The sequence below is a fragment of the Sebastes fasciatus genome, chromosome 5, assembly GCF_043250625.1.
Source record: "Sebastes fasciatus isolate fSebFas1 chromosome 5, fSebFas1.pri, whole genome shotgun sequence".
NCBI lineage: Eukaryota > Metazoa > Chordata > Actinopteri > Perciformes > Sebastidae > Sebastes > Sebastes fasciatus.
Genome location: NC_133799.1, coordinates 38,436,391 through 38,456,608, shown reverse-complemented (window position 1 = coordinate 38,456,608; position 20,218 = coordinate 38,436,391). Strand labels below are relative to the sequence as shown.

Below are 20,218 nucleotides of genomic sequence, written 5' to 3'. Positions count from 1 at the left end.
TGCTGTCCAGCCCCAGATGTAAATTAAGTCGTTTTCGATAAAAGCCGCAACCTGGAATGCTGTAGAACAGGAACCCGAAACCCCCTGGAAATGTTGTTTAAAACTGTGCCAGTCAAAGTGAAGAGGGATTGCTGTAGGCTCTCTCTTACTACTAATGTATTTATTTATTTTTTTGTATTAATATATAGCCCACAGAAATCCCTCTTCACTGTCAATGAAGAGGGATTTATATATATATATATATATATGTATATATATATATATATATATACATATATATATATATATATAGCCCATAGAAATCCCTCCTCATTGTATATATATAAATCCCTCTTCACTGACAGAAAAGAGGGATTTATATGGGCTATATATTAATATTTATGTATGAATTTATTTGCTTGTTTTTAATAATATTTACAAATTACCACACAGTTCTTACCCTTTTTTGTCTTAAATAAATATAAATCACATTTATTATGAAGTTAAATGGCCATTAAAAGGCAAACTCTATGTAGAAAGAAAGGGCTGTCAGCAACAGCAAAAACACAGCTGACAGGTAGCTCCGGGACGCTCCCGAGACGTGGGTAACTCTAGTGTGAACACCCTAGGTGGGCATGACGCGGCCACGACGTGACGCTGCCGTCACGCGAGCATGATGCGCGCTGTGTGGCCCCTGCGTAAGACGTTACAAACAGTACCTTTAACCTTGTGTTAACCACAGATTTTATTTCAGGCATCTAACTAAAACTCATTCAAAAAACCCACTGACTTCCAGATGAGGGAACCGGAAGAGCTAAAATGCTAACTCATTTCTGGGTTTTAGGACTCATTCCTGTAGCACTCTAAATATCAGGACCATGTGTCTGTCAGCTTGTTATGGAGTTCTTCTGCCCCCTGATGACCAAGACCATGACTTCTTTTTTCATTTGTGCATAACTTGGTTGTTGATGATGTTGAAAAGTTGTCGGTGTCACCTGTATAAGCCAAAAGGTTTAAACATGAAAGGCTACCTGGGGTCCAAAATCTGCAACATGCAAACTTTCTAATACATTTTCTGTCAATCGCCTAATTGATTAATCAATTAATCGTTTCAGCTGTACTTGTACTAACAAAACATCATATTTTATAAACCCTTTATATGTTTTGTGTGTAAAAATCAGGATTTGTAGAGAAGTAGAAGTAGAAAGTGGCACGAAAAGAAAATACTCAAGTAAAGTACCTCAAATTTGTAGGTGTAATTAAGGTGTAACTAATTTGTAATTAGTTACATTCTAACAATGTCAGTCAGTGTAATTATCACCATCATAACTAATACTTACTAAATATAAAATGTGAATAACAGCTATGTAGAAATTGAAATTATTAATTAATATAATTTTTCCATTATACATACATACATGAAAAATATTTAAATAATGTTTTTAGGAAGCCGCAGTATTTAAATAAAAAAGAATGTGTGAGAAACTTCTCACTCTTAATTGTCTTGTTACATCAAATCAAATCAAATCAAATCAATTTATTTTTGTATAGCGTCAAATCACAACAGAAGTTATCTCAAGACGCTTTATATATAGAGCAGGTCTATGACCGTACACCATAGTTTAGAGACCCAACAGGATCCACCAAGCGCACTGTGGCCAGGAAAAACTCCCCGATTACTGGGAAGAAACCTGGAGCAGAACCGGGCGCAGGGCGGGCGGCCATCTGCCGAGACCGGCTGGGGGGATAGATAGATAGAGAGAGAGTGAGAGAGAGAGAGAGAGAGAGAGAGAGAGAGAGAGAGAGAGAGAGATAGAGAGAGAGAGATAGAGAAGCAGCCACAATAGCAGTCTAGCAGCTGTAATAGCTAATACAAGTAGGACTGATAACACAAAACCAATAGTGGTGGATGGAAAGAGTGATAATACAACTATCGGAAAGCCAGCACTGTCCAGCATCTCTCCTCAGTACGTCCATGTGTATTGGTGTGGGACGTCCCTGCGATCGATGCCCGTGCGTTGGTTCCTGCAGCATCAGCATGCTTGCAGGTACCAACTACATCAACTTCTTTATTTAATCTAAAGCAGTTTTAAATACTTACATCACTTTTTTTGTCTTGCATGGTGGCTCAGTGGTTAGAAACACTCGCTGCAAGTTTAATAAATAATAAACAAAATAACCTGTGTTTTATCAAACTACTATGTCTATAGTCAAGAAGTCCCTGTAAGTTGATTTTTATACAAATTATTTTTTATATATAAATCTGCCTAGAAGTAAAACCGATAATTTGTGAAACGATGGCAGGGATGTCAAATTTGTAGTAAAAAACTAAAACATTAAAAACCACCAGAATGGTCCTTTTAATACTGCCATTTGTTTTCATTAATACTGCTTCTAATGATAATAATGATATTAATAACAGTCGTCCTCCCCCTCCCTTCAGGTGGAGATGGTGTTCTGGCTGCTCTCCATGCTCGCTAACAGAGATAAGGAGGAGATGTCTCGGACTCTGCTGGCTCTGTCCAGCTCTCAGGACAGCTGCATTGCCATGAGAAAGTCTGGCTGCGTCCCCCTGCTGGTACAGATCTTGCATGAAGTTCCGGGTGGCAGTGGCGGCGGACCCGGGGAAACAGCTGGGGGCAGAGAGGCAAAATCCAGAGCCAGCGCCGCCCTCCACAACATCATCTACTCCCAGCAGGACGAGGGCCAGGCCCGTCGGGAGATGAGGGTGCTGCACATGCTGGAGCAGATCCGGACCTACTGTGACAGCGGATGGGACTGGATCGAGAGCCACGCAGGGATACCGTCACCAGGAGGAACCAAAACCACCGGTGAGTCAAGTTCTCTTTACAACCTGAAGGAACCAAAACCACTGCTGAGTCAAGTTCTCTTTAAACCTGAAGGAACCAAAACCACCAGTGAGTCAAGTTCTCTTTAAAACCTGAAGGAACCAAAACCACTGGTGAATCAAGTTCTCTTTAAAACCTGAAGGAACCAAAACCACTGGTGAGTCAAGTTCTCTTTAAAACCTAAAGGAACCAAAACCACCGGTGAGTCAAGTTCTCTTTAAAACCTGAAGGAACCAAAACCACTGGTGAGTCAAGTTCTCCTTAAAACCTGAAGGAACCAAATCCACGGTGAGTCAAGTTATCTTTAATACCTGAAGGAACCAAAACCCCCAGTGAGTCAAGTTCTCTTTAAAACCTGAAGGAACCAAAACCACCAGTGAGTCAAGTTCCCTTTCAAATCTGAAGGAACCAAAACCACTGGTCAGTCAAGTTCTCTTTAAACCTGAGGGAACCAAAACCAGCAGTGAGTCAAGTTCTCTTTAAACATGAAGGAACCAAAACCACCAGTGAGTCAAGTTCTCTTTAAAACCTGAAGGAACCAAAACCACGGTGAGTCAAGTTCTCTTTAAAACCTGAAGGAACCAAAACCACGGTGAGTCAAGTTCTCTTTAAAACCTGAAGGAACCAAAACCCCCAGTGAGTCAAGTTATCTTTAAAACCTGAAGGAGCCAAACCCACCAGTGAGTCAAATTCTCTTTAAAATCTGAACCACGGTGAGTCAAGGTCTCTTTAAAACCTGAAGGAACCAAAACCACGGTGGGTCAAGTTCTCTTTAAAACCTGAAGGAACCAAAACCACGGTGAGTCAAGTTCTCTTTCAAAACCTGAAGGAACCAAAACCACCAGTGGGACAAGTTCCCTTTAAAATCTGAAGGAACCAAAACCACCAGTGAGTCAAGTTCACTTTAAATCCTGAACCACGGTGAGTCAAGTTCTCTTTAAAACCTGAAGGAACCAAAACCACGGTGAGTCAAGTTCTCTTTCAAAACCTGAAGGAACCGAAACCACCGGTGAGTCAAGTTCTCTTTAAAACCTGAAGGAACCAAAACCACCGGTGAGTCAAGTTCTCTTTAAAACCTGAAGGAACCAAAACCACTTGTGAGTCAAGTTCTCCTTAAAACCTGAAGGAACCAAATCCACGGTGAGTCAAGTCATCTTTAAAACCTGAAGGAACCACAACCACCAGTGAGACAAGTTCCCTTTAAAATCTGAAGGAACCAAAACCACCAGTGAGTCAAGTTCTCTTTAAAACCTGAACCACGGTGAGTCAAGTTCTCTTTAAAACCTGTAGGAACCAAAACCACTGGTGAATCAAGTTCTCTTTAAAACCTGAAGGAACCAAAACCACTGGTGAGTCAAGTTCTCTTTAAAACCTAATGGAACCAAAACCAACGGTGAGTCAAGTTCTCTTTAAAACCTGAAGGAACCAAAACCACTGGTGAGTCAAGTTCTCCTTAAAACCTGAAGGAACCAGATCCACGGTGAGTCAAGTTATCTTTAATACCTGAAGGAACCAAAACCCCCAGTGAGTCAAGTTCTCTTTAAAACCTGAAGGAACCAAAACCACGGTTAGTCAAGTTCTCTTTAAAACCTGAGGGAACCAAAACCACGGTGAGTCAAGTTCTCTTTAAAACCTGAAGGAACCAAAACCACCAGTGAGTCAAGTTCCCTTTCAAATCTGAAGGAACCAAAACCACTGGTCAGTCAAGTTCTCTTTATACCTGAGGGAACCAAAACCAGCAGTGAGTCAAGTTCTGTTTAAACATGAAGGAACCAAAACCACCAGTGAGTCAAGTTCTCCTTAAAACCTGAAGGAACCAAAAACCCCAGTGAGTCAAGTTATCTTTAAAACCTGAAGGAACCAAAACCACCAGTGAGTCAAGTTCTCTTTAAAATCTGAACCACGGTGAGTCAAGGTCTCTTTAAAACCTGAAGGAACCAAAACCACGGTGGGTCAAGTTCTCTTTAAAACCTGAAGGAACCAAAACCATGGTGAGTCAAGTTCTCTTTCAAAACCTGAAGGAACCGAAACCACCGGTGAGTCAAGTTCTCTTTAAAACCTGAAGGAACCAAAACCACCGGTGAGTCAAGTTCTCTTTAGAACCTGAAGGAACCAAAACCACTTGTGAGTCAAGTTCTCCTTAAAACCTGAAGGAACCAAATCCACGGTGAGTCAAGTCATCTTTAAAACCTGAAGGAACCACAACCACCAGTGAGTCAAGTTCTCTTTAAAACCTGAAGGAACCAAAACCACCAGTGAGACAAGTTCCCTTTAAAATCTGAAGGAACCAAAACCACCAGTGAGTCAAGTTCTCTTTAAAACCTGAACCACGGTGAGTCAAGTTCTCTTTAAAACCTGAAGGAACCAAAACCACTTGTGAGTCAAGTTCTCCTTAAAACCTGAAGGAACCAAATCCACGGTGAGTCAAGTCATCTTTAAAACCTGAAGGAACCACAACCACCAGTGAGACAAGTTCCCTTTAAAATCTGAAGGAACCAAAACCACCAGTGAGTCAAGTTCTCTTTAAAACCTGAACCACGGTGAGTCAAGTTCTCTTTAAAACCTGTAGGAACCAAAACCACTGGTGAATCAAGTTCTCTTTAAAACCTGAAGGAACCAAAACCACTGGTGAGTCAAGTTCTCTTTAAAACCTGAAGGAACCAGATCCACGGTGAGTCAAGTTATCTTTAATACCTGAAGGAACCAAAACCCCCAGTGAGTCAAGTTCTCTTTAAAACCTGAAGGAACCAAAACCACCAGTGACTCAAGTTCCCTTTCAAATCTGAAGGAACCAAAACCACTGGTCAGTCAAGTTCTCTTTAAACCTGAGGGAACCAAAACCAGCAGTGAGTCAAGTTCTCTTTAAACATGAAGGAACCAAAACCACCAGTGAGTCAAGTTCTCTTTAAAACCTGAACCACGGTGAGTCAAATTCTCTTTAAAACCTGAAGGAACCAAAACCACGGTGAGTCAAGTTCTCTTTAAAACCTGAAGGAACCAAAACCACCAGTGACTCAAGTTCCCTTTCAAATCTGAAGGAACCAAAACCACTGGTCAGTCAAGTTCTCTTTATACCTGAGGGAACCAAAACCAGCAGTGAGTCAAGTTCTCTTTAAACCTGAAGGAACCAAAACCACCAGTGAGTCAAGTTCTCTTTAAAACCTGAAGGAACCAAAACCACCAGTGAGTCAAGTTCCCTTTCAAATCTGAAGGAACCAAAACCACTGGTCAGTCAAGTTCTCTTTATACCTGAGGGAACCAAAACCAGCAGTGAGTCAAGTTCTGTTTAAACATGAAGGAACCAAAACCACCAGTGAGTCAAGTTCTCCTTAAAACCTGAAGGAACCAAAAACCCCAGTGAGTCAAGTTATCTTTAAAACCTGAAGGAACCAAAACCACCAGTGAGTCAAGTTCTCTTTAAAATCTGAACCACGGTGAGTCAAGGTCTCTTTAAAACCTGAAGGAACCAAAACCACGGTGGGTCAAGTTCTCTTTAAAACCTGAAGGAACCAAAACCATGGTGAGTCAAGTTCTCTTTCAAAACCTGAAGGAACCGAAACCACCGGTGAGTCAAGTTCTCTTTAAAACCTGAAGGAACCAAAACCACCGGTGAGTCAAGTTCTCTTTAGAACCTGAAGGAACCAAAACCACTTGTGAGTCAAGTTCTCCTTAAAACCTGAAGGAACCAAATCCACGGTGAGTCAAGTCATCTTTAAAACCTGAAGGAACCACAACCACCAGTGAGTCAAGTTCTCTTTAAAACCTGAAGGAACCAAAACCACCAGTGAGACAAGTTCCCTTTAAAATCTGAAGGAACCAAAACCACCAGTGAGTCAAGTTCTCTTTAAAACCTGAACCACGGTGAGTCAAGTTCTCTTTAAAACCTGAAGGAACCAAAACCACTTGTGAGTCAAGTTCTCCTTAAAACCTGAAGGAACCAAATCCACGGTGAGTCAAGTCATCTTTAAAACCTGAAGGAACCACAACCACCAGTGAGACAAGTTCCCTTTAAAATCTGAAGGAACCAAAACCACCAGTGAGTCAAGTTCTCTTTAAAACCTGAACCACGGTGAGTCAAGTTCTCTTTAAAACCTGTAGGAACCAAAACCACTGGTGAATCAAGTTCTCTTTAAAACCTGAAGGAACCAAAACCACTGGTGAGTCAAGTTCTCTTTAAAACCTGAAGGAACCAGATCCACGGTGAGTCAAGTTATCTTTAATACCTGAAGGAACCAAAACCCCCAGTGAGTCAAGTTCTCTTTAAAACCTGAAGGAACCAAAACCACCAGTGACTCAAGTTCCCTTTCAAATCTGAAGGAACCAAAACCACTGGTCAGTCAAGTTCTCTTTAAACCTGAGGGAACCAAAACCAACAGTGAGTCAAGTTCTCTTTAAACATGAAGGAACCAAAACCACCAGTGAGTCAAGTTCTCTTTAAAACCTGAACCACGGTGAGTCAAATTCTCTTTAAAACCTGAAGGAACCAAAACCACGGTGAGTCAAGTTCTCTTTAAAACCTGAAGGAACCAAAACCACCAGTGACTCAAGTTCCCTTTCAAATCTGAAGGAACCAAAATCACTGGTCAGTCAAGTTCTCTTTATACCTGAGGGAACCAAAACCAGCAGTGAGTCAAGTTCTCTTTAAACCTGAAGGAACCAAAACCACCAGTGAGTCAAGTTCTCTTTAAAACCTGAACCACGGTGAGTCAAATTCTCTTTAAAACCTGAAGGAACCAAAACCACGGTGAGTCAAGTTCTCTTTAAAACCTGAAGGAACCAAAACCACGGTGAGTCAAGTTCTCTTTAAAACCTGAAGGAACCAAAAACCCCAGTGAGTCAAGTTCTCTTTAAAACCTGAAGGAACCAAAATCACCAGTGAGTCAAGTTCTCTTTAAAACCTGAACCACGGTGAGTCAAGTTCTCTTTAAAACCTGTAGGAACCAAAACCACTGGTGAATCAAGTTCTCTTTAAAACCTGAAGGAACCAAAACCACTGGTGAGTCAAGTTCTCTTTAAAACCTGAAGGAACCAGATCCACGGTGAGTCAAGTTATCTTTAATACCTGAAGGAACCAAAACCCCCAGTGAGTCAAGTTCTCTTTAAAACCTGAAGGAACCAAAACCACCAGTGACTCAAGTTCCCTTTCAAATCTGAAGGAACCAAAACCACTGGTCAGTCAAGTTCTCTTTAAACCTGAGGGAACCAAAACCAGCAGTGAGTCAAGTTCTCTTTAAACATGAAGGAACCAAAACCACCAGTGAGTCAAGTTCTCTTTAAAACCTGAACCACGGTGAGTCAAATTCTCTTTAAAACCTGAAGGAACCAAAACCACGGTGAGTCAAGTTCTCTTTAAAACCTGAAGGAACCAAAACCACCAGTGACTCAAGTTCCCTTTCAAATCTGAAGGAACCAAAACCACTGGTCAGTCAAGTTCTCTTTATACCTGAGGGAACCAAAACCAGCAGTGAGTCAAGTTCTCTTTAAACCTGAAGGAACCAAAACCACCAGTGAGTCAAGTTCTCTTTAAAACCTGAAGGAACCAAAACCACCAGTGAGTCAAGTTCCCTTTCAAATCTGAAGGAACCAAAACCACTGGTCAGTCAAGTTCTCTTTATACCTGAGGGAACCAAAACCAGCAGTGAGTCAAGTTCTGTTTAAACATGAAGGAACCAAAACCACCAGTGAGTCAAGTTCTCCTTAAAACCTGAAGGAACCAAAAACCCCAGTGAGTCAAGTTATCTTTAAAACCTGAAGGAACCAAAACCACCAGTGAGTCAAGTTCTCTTTAAAATCTGAACCACGGTGAGTCAAGGTCTCTTTAAAACCTGAAGGAACCAAAACCACGGTGGGTCAAGTTCTCTTTAAAACCTGAAGGAACCAAAACCATGGTGAGTCAAGTTCTCTTTCAAAACCTGAAGGAACCGAAACCACCGGTGAGTCAAGTTCTCTTTAAAACCTGAAGGAACCAAAACCACCGGTGAGTCAAGTTCTCTTTAGAACCTGAAGGAACCAAAACCACTTGTGAGTCAAGTTCTCCTTAAAACCTGAAGGAACCAAATCCACGGTGAGTCAAGTCATCTTTAAAACCTGAAGGAACCACAACCACCAGTGAGTCAAGTTCTCTTTAAAACCTGAAGGAACCAAAACCACCAGTGAGACAAGTTCCCTTTAAAATCTGAAGGAACCAAAACCACCAGTGAGTCAAGTTCTCTTTAAAACCTGAACCACGGTGAGTCAAGTTCTCTTTAAAACCTGAAGGAACCAAAACCACTTGTGAGTCAAGTTCTCCTTAAAACCTGAAGGAACCAAATCCACGGTGAGTCAAGTCATCTTTAAAACCTGAAGGAACCACAACCACCAGTGAGACAAGTTCCCTTTAAAATCTGAAGGAACCAAAACCACCAGTGAGTCAAGTTCTCTTTAAAACCTGAACCACGGTGAGTCAAGTTCTCTTTAAAACCTGTAGGAACCAAAACCACTGGTGAATCAAGTTCTCTTTAAAACCTGAAGGAACCAAAACCACTGGTGAGTCAAGTTCTCTTTAAAACCTGAAGGAACCAGATCCACGGTGAGTCAAGTTATCTTTAATACCTGAAGGAACCAAAACCCCCAGTGAGTCAAGTTCTCTTTAAAACCTGAAGGAACCAAAACCACCAGTGACTCAAGTTCCCTTTCAAATCTGAAGGAACCAAAACCACTGGTCAGTCAAGTTCTCTTTAAACCTGAGGGAACCAAAACCAGCAGTGAGTCAAGTTCTCTTTAAACATGAAGGAACCAAAACCACCAGTGAGTCAAGTTCTCTTTAAAACCTGAACCACGGTGAGTCAAATTCTCTTTAAAACCTGAAGGAACCAAAACCACGGTGAGTCAAGTTCTCTTTAAAACCTGAAGGAACCAAAACCACCAGTGACTCAAGTTCCCTTTCAAATCTGAAGGAACCAAAACCACTGGTCAGTCAAGTTCTCTTTATACCTGAGGGAACCAAAACCAGCAGTGAGTCAAGTTCTCTTTAAACCTGAAGGAACCAAAACCACCAGTGAGTCAAGTTCTCTTTAAAACCTGAAGGAACCAAAACCACCAGTGAGTCAAGTTCCCTTTCAAATCTGAAGGAACCAAAACCACTGGTCAGTCAAGTTCTCTTTATATCTGAGGGAACCAAAACCAGCAGTGAGTCAAGTTCTGTTTAAACATGAAGGAACCAAAACCACCAGTGAGTCAAGTTCTCCTTAAAACCTGAAGGAACCAAAAACCCCAGTGAGTCAAGTTATCTTTAAAACCTGAAGGAACCAAAACCACCAGTGAGTCAAGTTCTCTTTAAAATCTGAACCACGGTGAGTCAAGGTCTCTTTAAAACCTGAAGGAACCAAAACCACGGTGGGTCAAGTTCTCTTTAAAACCTGAAGGAACCAAAACCATGGTGAGTCAAGTTCTCTTTCAAAACCTGAAGGAACCGAAACCACCGGTGAGTCAAGTTCTCTTTAAAACCTGAAGGAACCAAAACCACCGGTGAGTCAAGTTCTCTTTAGAACCTGAAGGAACCAAAACCACTTGTGAGTCAAGTTCTCCTTAAAACCTGAAGGAACCAAATCCACGGTGAGTCAAGTCATCTTTAAAACCTGAAGGAACCACAACCACCAGTGAGTCAAGTTCTCTTTAAAACCTGAAGGAACCAAAACCACCAGTGAGACAAGTTCCCTTTAAAATCTGAAGGAACCAAAACCACCAGTGAGTCAAGTTCTCTTTAAAACCTGAACCACGGTGAGTCAAGTTCTCTTTAAAACCTGAAGGAACCAAAACCACTTGTGAGTCAAGTTCTCCTTAAAACCTGAAGGAACCAAATCCACGGTGAGTCAAGTCATCTTTAAAACCTGAAGGAACCACAACCACCAGTGAGACAAGTTCCCTTTAAAATCTGAAGGAACCAAAACCACCAGTGAGTCAAGTTCTCTTTAAAACCTGAACCACGGTGAGTCAAGTTCTCTTTAAAACCTGTAGGAACCAAAACCACTGGTGAATCAAGTTCTCTTTAAAACCTGAAGGAACCAAAACCACTGGTGAGTCAAGTTCTCTTTAAAACCTGAAGGAACCAGATCCACGGTGAGTCAAGTTATCTTTAATACCTGAAGGAACCAAAACCCCCAGTGAGTCAAGTTCTCTTTAAAACCTGAAGGAACCAAAACCACCAGTGACTCAAGTTCCCTTTCAAATCTGAAGGAACCAAAACCACTGGTCAGTCAAGTTCTCTTTAAACCTGAGGGAACCAAAACCAACAGTGAGTCAAGTTCTCTTTAAACATGAAGGAACCAAAACCACCAGTGAGTCAAGTTCTCTTTAAAACCTGAACCACGGTGAGTCAAATTCTCTTTAAAACCTGAAGGAACCAAAACCACGGTGAGTCAAGTTCTCTTTAAAACCTGAAGGAACCAAAACCACCAGTGACTCAAGTTCCCTTTCAAATCTGAAGGAACCAAAATCACTGGTCAGTCAAGTTCTCTTTATACCTGAGGGAAGCAAAACCAGCAGTGAGTCAAGTTCTCTTTAAACCTGAAGGAACCAAAACCACCAGTGAGTCAAGTTCTCTTTAAAACCTGAACCACGGTGAGTCAAATTCTCTTTAAAACCTGAAGGAACCAAAACCACGGTGAGTCAAGTTCTCTTTAAAACCTGAAGGAACCAAAACCACGGTGAGTCAAGTTCTCTTTAAAACCTGAAGGAACCAAAAACCCCAGTGAGTCAAGTTCTCTTTAAAACCTGAAGGAACCAAAATCACCAGTGAGTCAAGTTCTCTTTAAAATCTGAACCACGGTGAGTCAAGGTCTCTTTAAAACCTGAAGGAACCAAAACCACGGTGGGTCAAGTTCTCTTTAAAACCTGAAGGAACCAAAACCATGGTGAGTCAAGTTCTCCTTAAAACCTGAAGGAACCAAATCCACGGTGAGTCAAGTCATCTTTAAAACCTGAAGGAACCACAACCACCAGTGAGTCAAGTTCTCTTTAAAACCTGAAGGAACCAAAACCACCAGTGAGACAAGTTCCCTTTAAAATCTGAAGGAACCAAAACCACCAGTGAGTCAAGTTCTCCTTAAAACCTGAACCACGGTGAGTCAAGTTCTCTTTAAAACCTGAAGGAACCAAATCCACGGTGAGTCAAGTCATCTTTAAAACCTGAAGGAACCAAAACCACCAGTGAGACAAGTTCCCTTTAAAATCTGAAGGAACCAAAACCACCAGTGAGTCAAGTTCTCTTTAAAACCTGAACCACGGTGAGTCAAGTTCTCTTTAAAACCTGTAGGAACCAAAACCACTGGTGAATCAAGTTCTCTTTAAAACCTGAAGGAACCAAAACCACTGGTGAGTCAAGTTCTCTTTAAAACCTAATGGAACCAAAACCACCGGTGAGTCAAGTTCTCTTTAAAACCTGAAGGAACCAAAACCACTGGTGAGTCAAGTTCTCCTTAAAACCTGAAGGAACCAGATCCACGGTGAGTCAAGTTATCTTTAATACCTGAAGGAACCAAAACCCCCAGTGAGTCAAGTTCTCTTTAAAACCTGAAGGAACCAAAACCACTGGTCAGTCAAGTTCTCTTTAAACCTGAGGGAACCAAAACCAGCAGTGAATCAAGTTCTCTTTAAACATGAAGGAACCAAAACCACCAGTGAGTCAAGTTCTCTTTAAAACCTGAACCACGGTGAGTCAAGTTCTCTTTAAAACCTGAAGGAACCAAACCCACGGTGAGTCAAGTTCTCTTTAAAACCTGAAGGAACCAAAACCACCAGTGAGTCAAGTTCCCTTTCAAATCTGAAGGAACCAAAACCACTGGTCAGTCAAGTTCTCTTTATACCTGAGGGAACCAAAACCAGCAGTGAGTCAAGTTCTCTTTAAACATGAAGGAACCAAAACCACGGTGAGTCAAGTTCTCTTTAAAACCTGAAGGAACCAAAACCACGGTGAGTCAAGTTCTCTTTAAAACCTGAAGGAACCAAAACCACCGGTGAGTCAAGTTCTCTTTAAAACCTGAAGGAACCAAAACCACTTGTGAGTCAAGTTCTCCTTAAAACCTGAAGGAACCAAATCCACGGTGAGTCAAGTCATCTTTAAAACCTGAAGGAACCACAACCACCAGTGAGACAAGTTCCCTTTAAAATCTGAAGGAACCAAAACCACCAGTGAGTCAAGTTCTCTTTAAAACCTGAACCACGGTGAGTCAAGTTCTCTTTAAAACCTGTAGGAACCAAAACCACTGGTGAATCAAGTTCTCTTTAAAACCTGAAGGAACCAAAACCACTGGTGAGTCAAGTTCTCTTTAAAACCTAATGGAACCAAAACCAACGGTGAGTCAAGTTCTCTTTAAAACCTGAAGGAACCAAAACCACTGGTGAGTCAAGTTCTCCTTAAAATCTGAAGGAACCAGATCCACGGTGAGTCAAGTTATCTTTAATACCTGAAGGAACCAAAACCCCCAGTGAGTCAAGTTCTCTTTAAAACCTGAAGGAACCAAAACCACGGTTAGTCAAGTTCTCTTTAAAACCTGAGGGAACCAAAACCACGGTGAGTCAAGTTCTCTTTAAAACCTGAAGGAACCAAAACCACCAGTGAGTCAAGTTCCCTTTCAAATCTGAAGGAACCAAAACCACTGGTCAGTCAAGTTCTCTTTATACCTGAGGGAACCAAAACCAGCAGTGAGTCAAGTTCTGTTTAAACATGAAGGAACCAAAACCACCAGTGAGTCAAGTTCTCCTTAAAACCTGAAGGAACCAAAAACCCCAGTGAGTCAAGTTATCTTTAAAACCTGAAGGAACCAAAACCACCAGTGAGTCAAGTTCTCTTTAAAATCTGAACCACGGTGAGTCAAGGTCTCTTTAAAACCTGAAGGAACCAAAACCACGGTGGGTCAAGTTCTCTTTAAAACCTGAAGGAACCAAAACCATGGTGAGTCAAGTTCTCTTTCAAAACCTGAAGGAACCGAAACCACCGGTGAGTCAAGTTCTCTTTAAAACCTGAAGGAACCAAAACCACCGGTGAGTCAAGTTCTCTTTAGAACCTGAAGGAACCCAAACCACTTGTGAGTCAAGTTCTCCTTAAAACCTGAAGGAACCAAATCCACGGTGAGTCAAGTCATCTTTAAAACCTGAAGGAACCACAACCACCAGTGAGTCAAGTTCTCTTTAAAACCTGAAGGAACCAAAACCACCAGTGAGACAAGTTCCCTTTAAAATCTGAAGGAACCAAAACCACCAGTGAGTCAAGTTCTCTTTAAAACCTGAACCACGGTGAGTCAAGTTCTCTTTAAAACCTGAAGGAACCAAAACCACTTGTGAGTCAAGTTCTCCTTAAAACCTGAAGGAACCAAATCCACGGTGAGTCAAGTCATCTTTAAAACCTGAAGGAACCACAACCACCAGTGAGACAAGTTCCCTTTAAAATCTGAAGGAACCAAAACCACCAGTGAGTCAAGTTCTCTTTAAAACCTGAACCACGGTGAGTCAAGTTCTCTTTAAAACCTGTAGGAACCAAAACCACTGGTGAATCAAGTTCTCTTTAAAACCTGAAGGAACCAAAACCACTGGTGAGTCAAGTTCTCTTTAAAACCTGAAGGAACCAGATCCACGGTGAGTCAAGTTATCTTTAATACCTGAAGGAACCAAAACCCCCAGTGAGTCAAGTTCTCTTTAAAACCTGAAGGAACCAAAACCACCAGTGACTCAAGTTCCCTTTCAAATCTGAAGGAACCAAAACCACTGGTCAGTCAAGTTCTCTTTAAACCTGAAGGAACCAAAACCAGCAGTGAGTCAAGTTCCCTTTAAACATGAAGGAACCAAAACCACCAGTGAGTCAAGTTCTCTTTAAAACCTGAACCACGGTGAGTCAAATTCTCTTTAAAACCTGAAGGAACCAAAACCACGGTGAGTCAAGTTCTCTTTAAAACCTGAAGGAACCAAAACCACCAGTGACTCAAGTTCCCTTTCAAATCTGAAGGAACCAAAACCACTGGTCAGTCAAGTTCTCTTTATACCAAAACCAGCAGTGAGTCAAGTTCTCTTTAAACCTGAAGGAACCAAAACCACCAGTGAGTCAAGTTCTCTTTAAAACCTGAACCACGGTGAGTCAAATTCTCTTTAAAACCTGAAGGAACCAAAACCACGGTGAGTCAAGTTCTCTTTAAAACCTAAAGGAATCAAAACCACGGTGAGTCAAGTTCTCTTTAAAACCTGAAGGAACCAAAAACCCCAGTGAGTCAAGTTCTCTTTAAAACCTGAAGGAACCAAAATCACCAGTGAGTCAAGTTCTCTTTAAGATCTGAACCACGGTGAGTCAAGGTCTCTTTAAAACCTGAAGGAACCAAAACCACGGTGGGTCAAGTTCTCTTTAAAACCTGAAGGAACCAAAACCATGGTGAGTCAAGTTCTCCTTAAAACCTGAAGGAACCAAATCCCTGGTGAGTCAAGTCATCTTTAAAACCTGAAGGAACCACAACCACCAGTGAGTCAAGTTCTCTTTAAAACCTGAAGGAACCAAAACCACCAGTGAGACAAGTTCCCTTTAAAATCTGAAGGAACCAAAACCACCAGTGAGTCAAGTTCTCCTTAAAACCTGAACCACGGTGAGTCAAGTTCTCTTTAAAACCTGAAGGAACCAAATCCACGGTGAGTCAAGTCATCTTTAAAACCTGAAGGAACCAAAACCACCAGTGAGACAAGTTCCCTTTAAAATCTGAAGGAACCAAAACCACCAGTGAGTCAAGTCCTCTTTAAAACCTGAACCACGGTGAGTCAAGTTCTCTTTAAAACCTGTAGGAACCAAAACCACTGGTGAATCAAGTTCTCTTTAAAACCTGAAGGAACCAAAACCACTGGTGAGTCAAGTTCTCTTTAAAACCTAATGGAACCAAAACCACCGGTGAGTCAAGTTCTCTTTAAAACCTGAAGGAACCAAAACCACTGGTGAGTCAAGTTCTCCTTAAAACCTGAAGGAACCAGATCCACGGTGAGACAAGTTATCTTTAATCCCTGAAGGAACCAAAACCCCCAGTGAGTCAAGTTCTCTTTAAAACCTGAAGGAACCAAAACCACTGGTCAGTCAAGTTCTCTTTAAACCTGAGGGAACCAAAACCAGCAGTGAATCAAGTTCTCTTTAAACATGAAGGAACCAAAACCACCAGTGAGTCAAGTTCTCTTTAAAACCTGAACCACGGTGAGTCAAGTTCTCTTTAAAACCTGAAGGAACCAAACCCACGGTGAGTCAAGTTCTCTTTAAAACCTGAAGGAACCAAAACCACCAGTGAGTCAAGTTCCCTTTCAAATCTGAAGGAACCAAAACCACTGGTCAGTCAAGTTCTCTTTATACCTGAGGGAACCAAAACCAGCAGTGAGTCAAGTTCTCTTTAAACATGAAGGAACCAAAACCACCAGTGAGTCAAGTTCTCTTTAAAACCTGAACCACGGTGAGTCAAGTTCTCTTTAAAACCTGAAGGAACCAAAACCACGGTGAGTCAAGTTCTCTTTAAAACCTGAAGGAACCAAAACCACGGTGAGTCAAGTTCTCTTTAAAACCTGAAGGAACCAAAAACCCCAGTGAGTCAAGTTATCTTTAAAACCTGAAGGAACCAAGACCACCAGTGAGTCAAGTTCTCTTTAAAACCTGAAGGAACCAAAACCACCAGTGAGTCAAGTTCTCTTTAAAATCTGAACCACGGTGAGTCAAGGTCTCTTTAAAACCTGAAGGAACCAAAACCACGGTGGGTCAAGTTCTCTTTAAAACCTGAAGGAACCAAAACCATGGTGAGTCAAGTTCTCTTTCAAAACCTGAAGGAACCGAAACCACCGGTGAGTCAAGTTCTCTTTAAAACCTGAACCACGGTGAGTCAAGTTCTCTTTAAAACCTGTAGGAACCACAACCACTGGTCAGTCAAATTCTCTTTAAAACCTGAAGGAGCCAAAACCACCAGTGAGTCAAGTTCTCTTTAAAACCTGAAGGAACCAAAACCACCAGTGAGTCAAGTTCTCTTTAAAACCTGAAGGAACCAAAACCACGGTGAGTCAAGTTCTCTTTAAAACCTGAAGGAACCAAAACCACCGGTGAGTCAAGTTCTCTTTAAAACCTGCAGGAACTAAAACCACCTGTGAGTCAAGTTCTCTTTAAAACCTGAAGGAACCAAAACCACCAGTGAGTCAATTTCTCCTTAAAACCTGAAGGAACCAAAACCACCAGTGAGTCAAGTTCTCTTTAAAACCTGAAGGAACCAAAACCACGGTTAGTCAAGTTCTCTTTAAAACCTGAGGGAACTGAAACCACCGGTGAGTCAAGTTCTCTTTAAAACCTGAAGGAACCAAAACCACCGGCGAGTCAAGTTCTCTTTAAAACCTGAAGGAACCAAAACCACCAGTGAGTCAAGTTCTCTTTAAAACCTGAAGGAGCCAAAACCACCAGTGAGTCAAGTTCTCTTTAAAACTTGAAGGAACCAAAACCACCGGTGAGTCAAGTTCTCTTTAAAACACGAAGGAACCAAAACCACCGGTGAGTCAAGTTCTCTTTAAAACCTGAGGGAACTGAAACCACCGGTGAGTCAAGTTCTCTTTAAAACCTGAAGGAACCAAAACCACCGGCGAGTCAAGTTCTCTTTAAAACCTGAAGGAACCAAAACCACCAGTGAGTCAAGTTCTCTTTAAAACCTGAAGGAGCCAAAACCACCAGTGAGTCAAGTTCTCTTTAAAACTTGAAGGAACCAAAACCACCGGTGAGTCAAGTTCTCTTTAAAACACGAAGGAACCAAAACCACCGGTGAGTCAAGTTCTCTTTAAAACCTGAAGGAACCAAAACCACGGTGAGTCAAGTTCTCTTTAAAACCTGAAGGAACCAAAACCACCGGTGAGTCAAGTTCTCTTTAAAACCTGAAGGAACTAAAACCACCTGTGAGTCAAGTTCTCTTTAAAACCTGAAGGAACCAAAACCACCAGTGAGTCAATTTCTCCTTAAAACCTGAAGGAACCAAAACCACCAGTGAGTCAAGTTCTCTTTAAAACCTGAAGGAACCAAAACCACGGTTAGTCAAGTTCTCTTTAAAACCTGAGGGAACTGAAACCACCGGTGAGTCAAGTTCTCTTTAAAACCTGAACCACGGTGAGTCAAATTCTCTTTAAAACCTGAAGGAACCAAAACCACGGTGAGTCAAGTTCTCTTTAAAACCTGAAGGAACCAAAAACCCCAGTGAGTCAAGTTCTCTTTAAAACCTGAAGGAACCAAAACCACCAGTGAGTCAAGTTCTCTTTAAAACCTGAAGGAACCAAAACCATGGTGAGTCAAGTTCTCCTTAAAACCTGAAGGAACCAAATCCACGGTGAGTCAAGTCATCTTTAAAACCTGAAGGAACCACAACCACCAGTGAGTCAAGTTCTCTTTAAAACCTGAAGGAACCAAAACTACCAGTGAGACAAGTTCCCTTTAAAATCTGAAGGAACCAAAACCACCAGTGAGTCAAGTTCTCCTTAAAACCTGAACCACGGTGAGTCAAGTTCTCTTTAAAACCTGAAGGAACCAAATCCACGGTGAGTCAAGTCATCTTTAAAACCTGAAGGAACCAAAACCACCAGTGAGACAAGTTCCCTTTAAAATCTGAAGGAACCAAAACCACCAGTGAGTCAAGTTCTCTTTAAAACCTGAACCACGGTGAGTCAAGTTCTCTTTAAAACCTGTAGGAACCAAAACCACTGGTGAATCAAGTTCTCTTTAAAACCTGAAGGAACCAAAACCACTGGTGAGTCAAGTTCTCTTTAAAACCTAATGGAACCAAAACCACCGGTGAGTCAAGTTCTCTTTAAAACCTGAAGGAACCAAAACCACTGGTGAGTCAAGTTCTCCTTAAAACCTGAAGGAACCAGATCCACGGTGAGTCAAGTTATCTTTAATACCTGAAGGAACCAAAACCCCCAGTGAGTCAAGTTCTCTTTAAAACCTGAAGGAACCAAAACCACTGGTCAGTCAAGTTCTCTTTAAACCTGAGGGAACCAAAACCAGCAGTGAATCAAGTTCTCTTTAAACATGAAGGAACCAAAACCACCAGTGAGTCAAGTTCTCTTTAAAACCTGAACCACGGTGAGTCAAGTTCTCTTTAAAACCTGAAGGAACCAAAACCACGGTGAGTCAAGTTCTCTTTAAAACCTGAAGGAACCAAAACCACGGTGTGTCAAGTTCTCTTTAAAACCTGAAGGAACCAAAAACCCCAGTGAGTCAAGTTATCTTTAAAACCTGAAGGAACCAAAACCACCAGTGAGTCAAGTTCTCTTTAAAACCTGAAGGAACCAAAACCACCAGTGAGTCAAGTTCTCTTTAAAATCTGAACCACGGTGAGTCAAGGTCTCTTTAAAACCTGAAGGAACCAAAACCACGGTGGGTCAAGTTCTCTTTAAAACCTGAAGGAACCAAAACCATGGTGAGTCAAGTTCTCTTTCAAAACCTGAAGGAACCGAAACCACCGGTGAGTCAAGTTCTCTTTAAAACCTGAAGGAACCAAAACCACCAGTGAGTCAAGTTCTCTTTAAAACCTGAAGGAGCCAAAACCACCAGTGAGTCAAGTTCTCTTTAAAACTTGAAGGAACCAAAACCACCGGTGAGTCAAGTTCTCTTTAAAACACGAAGGAACCAAAACCACCGGTGAGTCAAGTTCTCTTTAAAACCTGAAGGAACCAAAACCACGGTGAGTCAAGTTCTCTTTAAAACCTGAAGGAACCAAAACCACCGGTGAGTCAAGTTCTCTTTAAAACCTGAAGGAACTAAAACCACCTGTGAGTCAAGTTCTCTTTAAAACCTGAAGGAACCAAAACCACCAGTGAGTCAATTTCTCCTTAAAACCTGAAGGAACCAAAACCACCAGTGAGTCAAGTTCTCTTTAAAACCTGAAGGAACCAAAACCACGGTTAGTCAAGTTCTCTTTAAAACCTGAGGGAACTGAAACCACCGGTGAGTCAAGTTCTCTTTAAAACCTGAAGGAACCAAAACCACCGGCGAGTCAAGTTCTCTTTAAAACCTGAAGGAACTAAAACCACCTGTGAGTCAAGTTCTCTTTAAAACCTGAAGGAACCAAAACCACCGGTGAGTCAAGTTCTCTTTAAAACCTGAAGGAACCAAAACCACCAGTGAGTCAAGTTCTCTTTAAAACCTGAAGGAGCCAAAACCACCAGTGAGTCAAGTTCTCTTTAAAACTTGAAGGAACCAAAACCACCGTTGAGTCAAGTTCTCTTTAAAACCTGAAGGAACCAAAACCACGGTGAGTCAAGTTCTCTTTAAAACCTGAGGGAACCGAAACCACCGGTGAGTCAAGTTCTCTTTAAAACCTGAAGGAACCAAAACCACCAGTGAGTCAAGTTCTCTTTAAAACCTGAAGGAACCAAAACCA

The 20,218-nt window shown here is 41.6% G+C and overlaps 1 protein-coding gene across 1 annotated transcript in view; it reads left to right on the top strand.

Moving 5' to 3' along the window:
- The window catches only part of apc2 (APC regulator of WNT signaling pathway 2), an 84,290-nt gene that overhangs the window by 47,991 nt on the left and 16,081 nt on the right, over positions 1-20,218 (top strand). Inside the window, exon 9 of the mRNA XM_074636642.1 lies at positions 2,423-2,810. Within this exon, the coding sequence (XP_074492743.1) occupies positions 2,423-2,810 (388 nt within the window). The remainder of the gene's footprint in view (positions 1-2,422; positions 2,811-20,218) is intronic.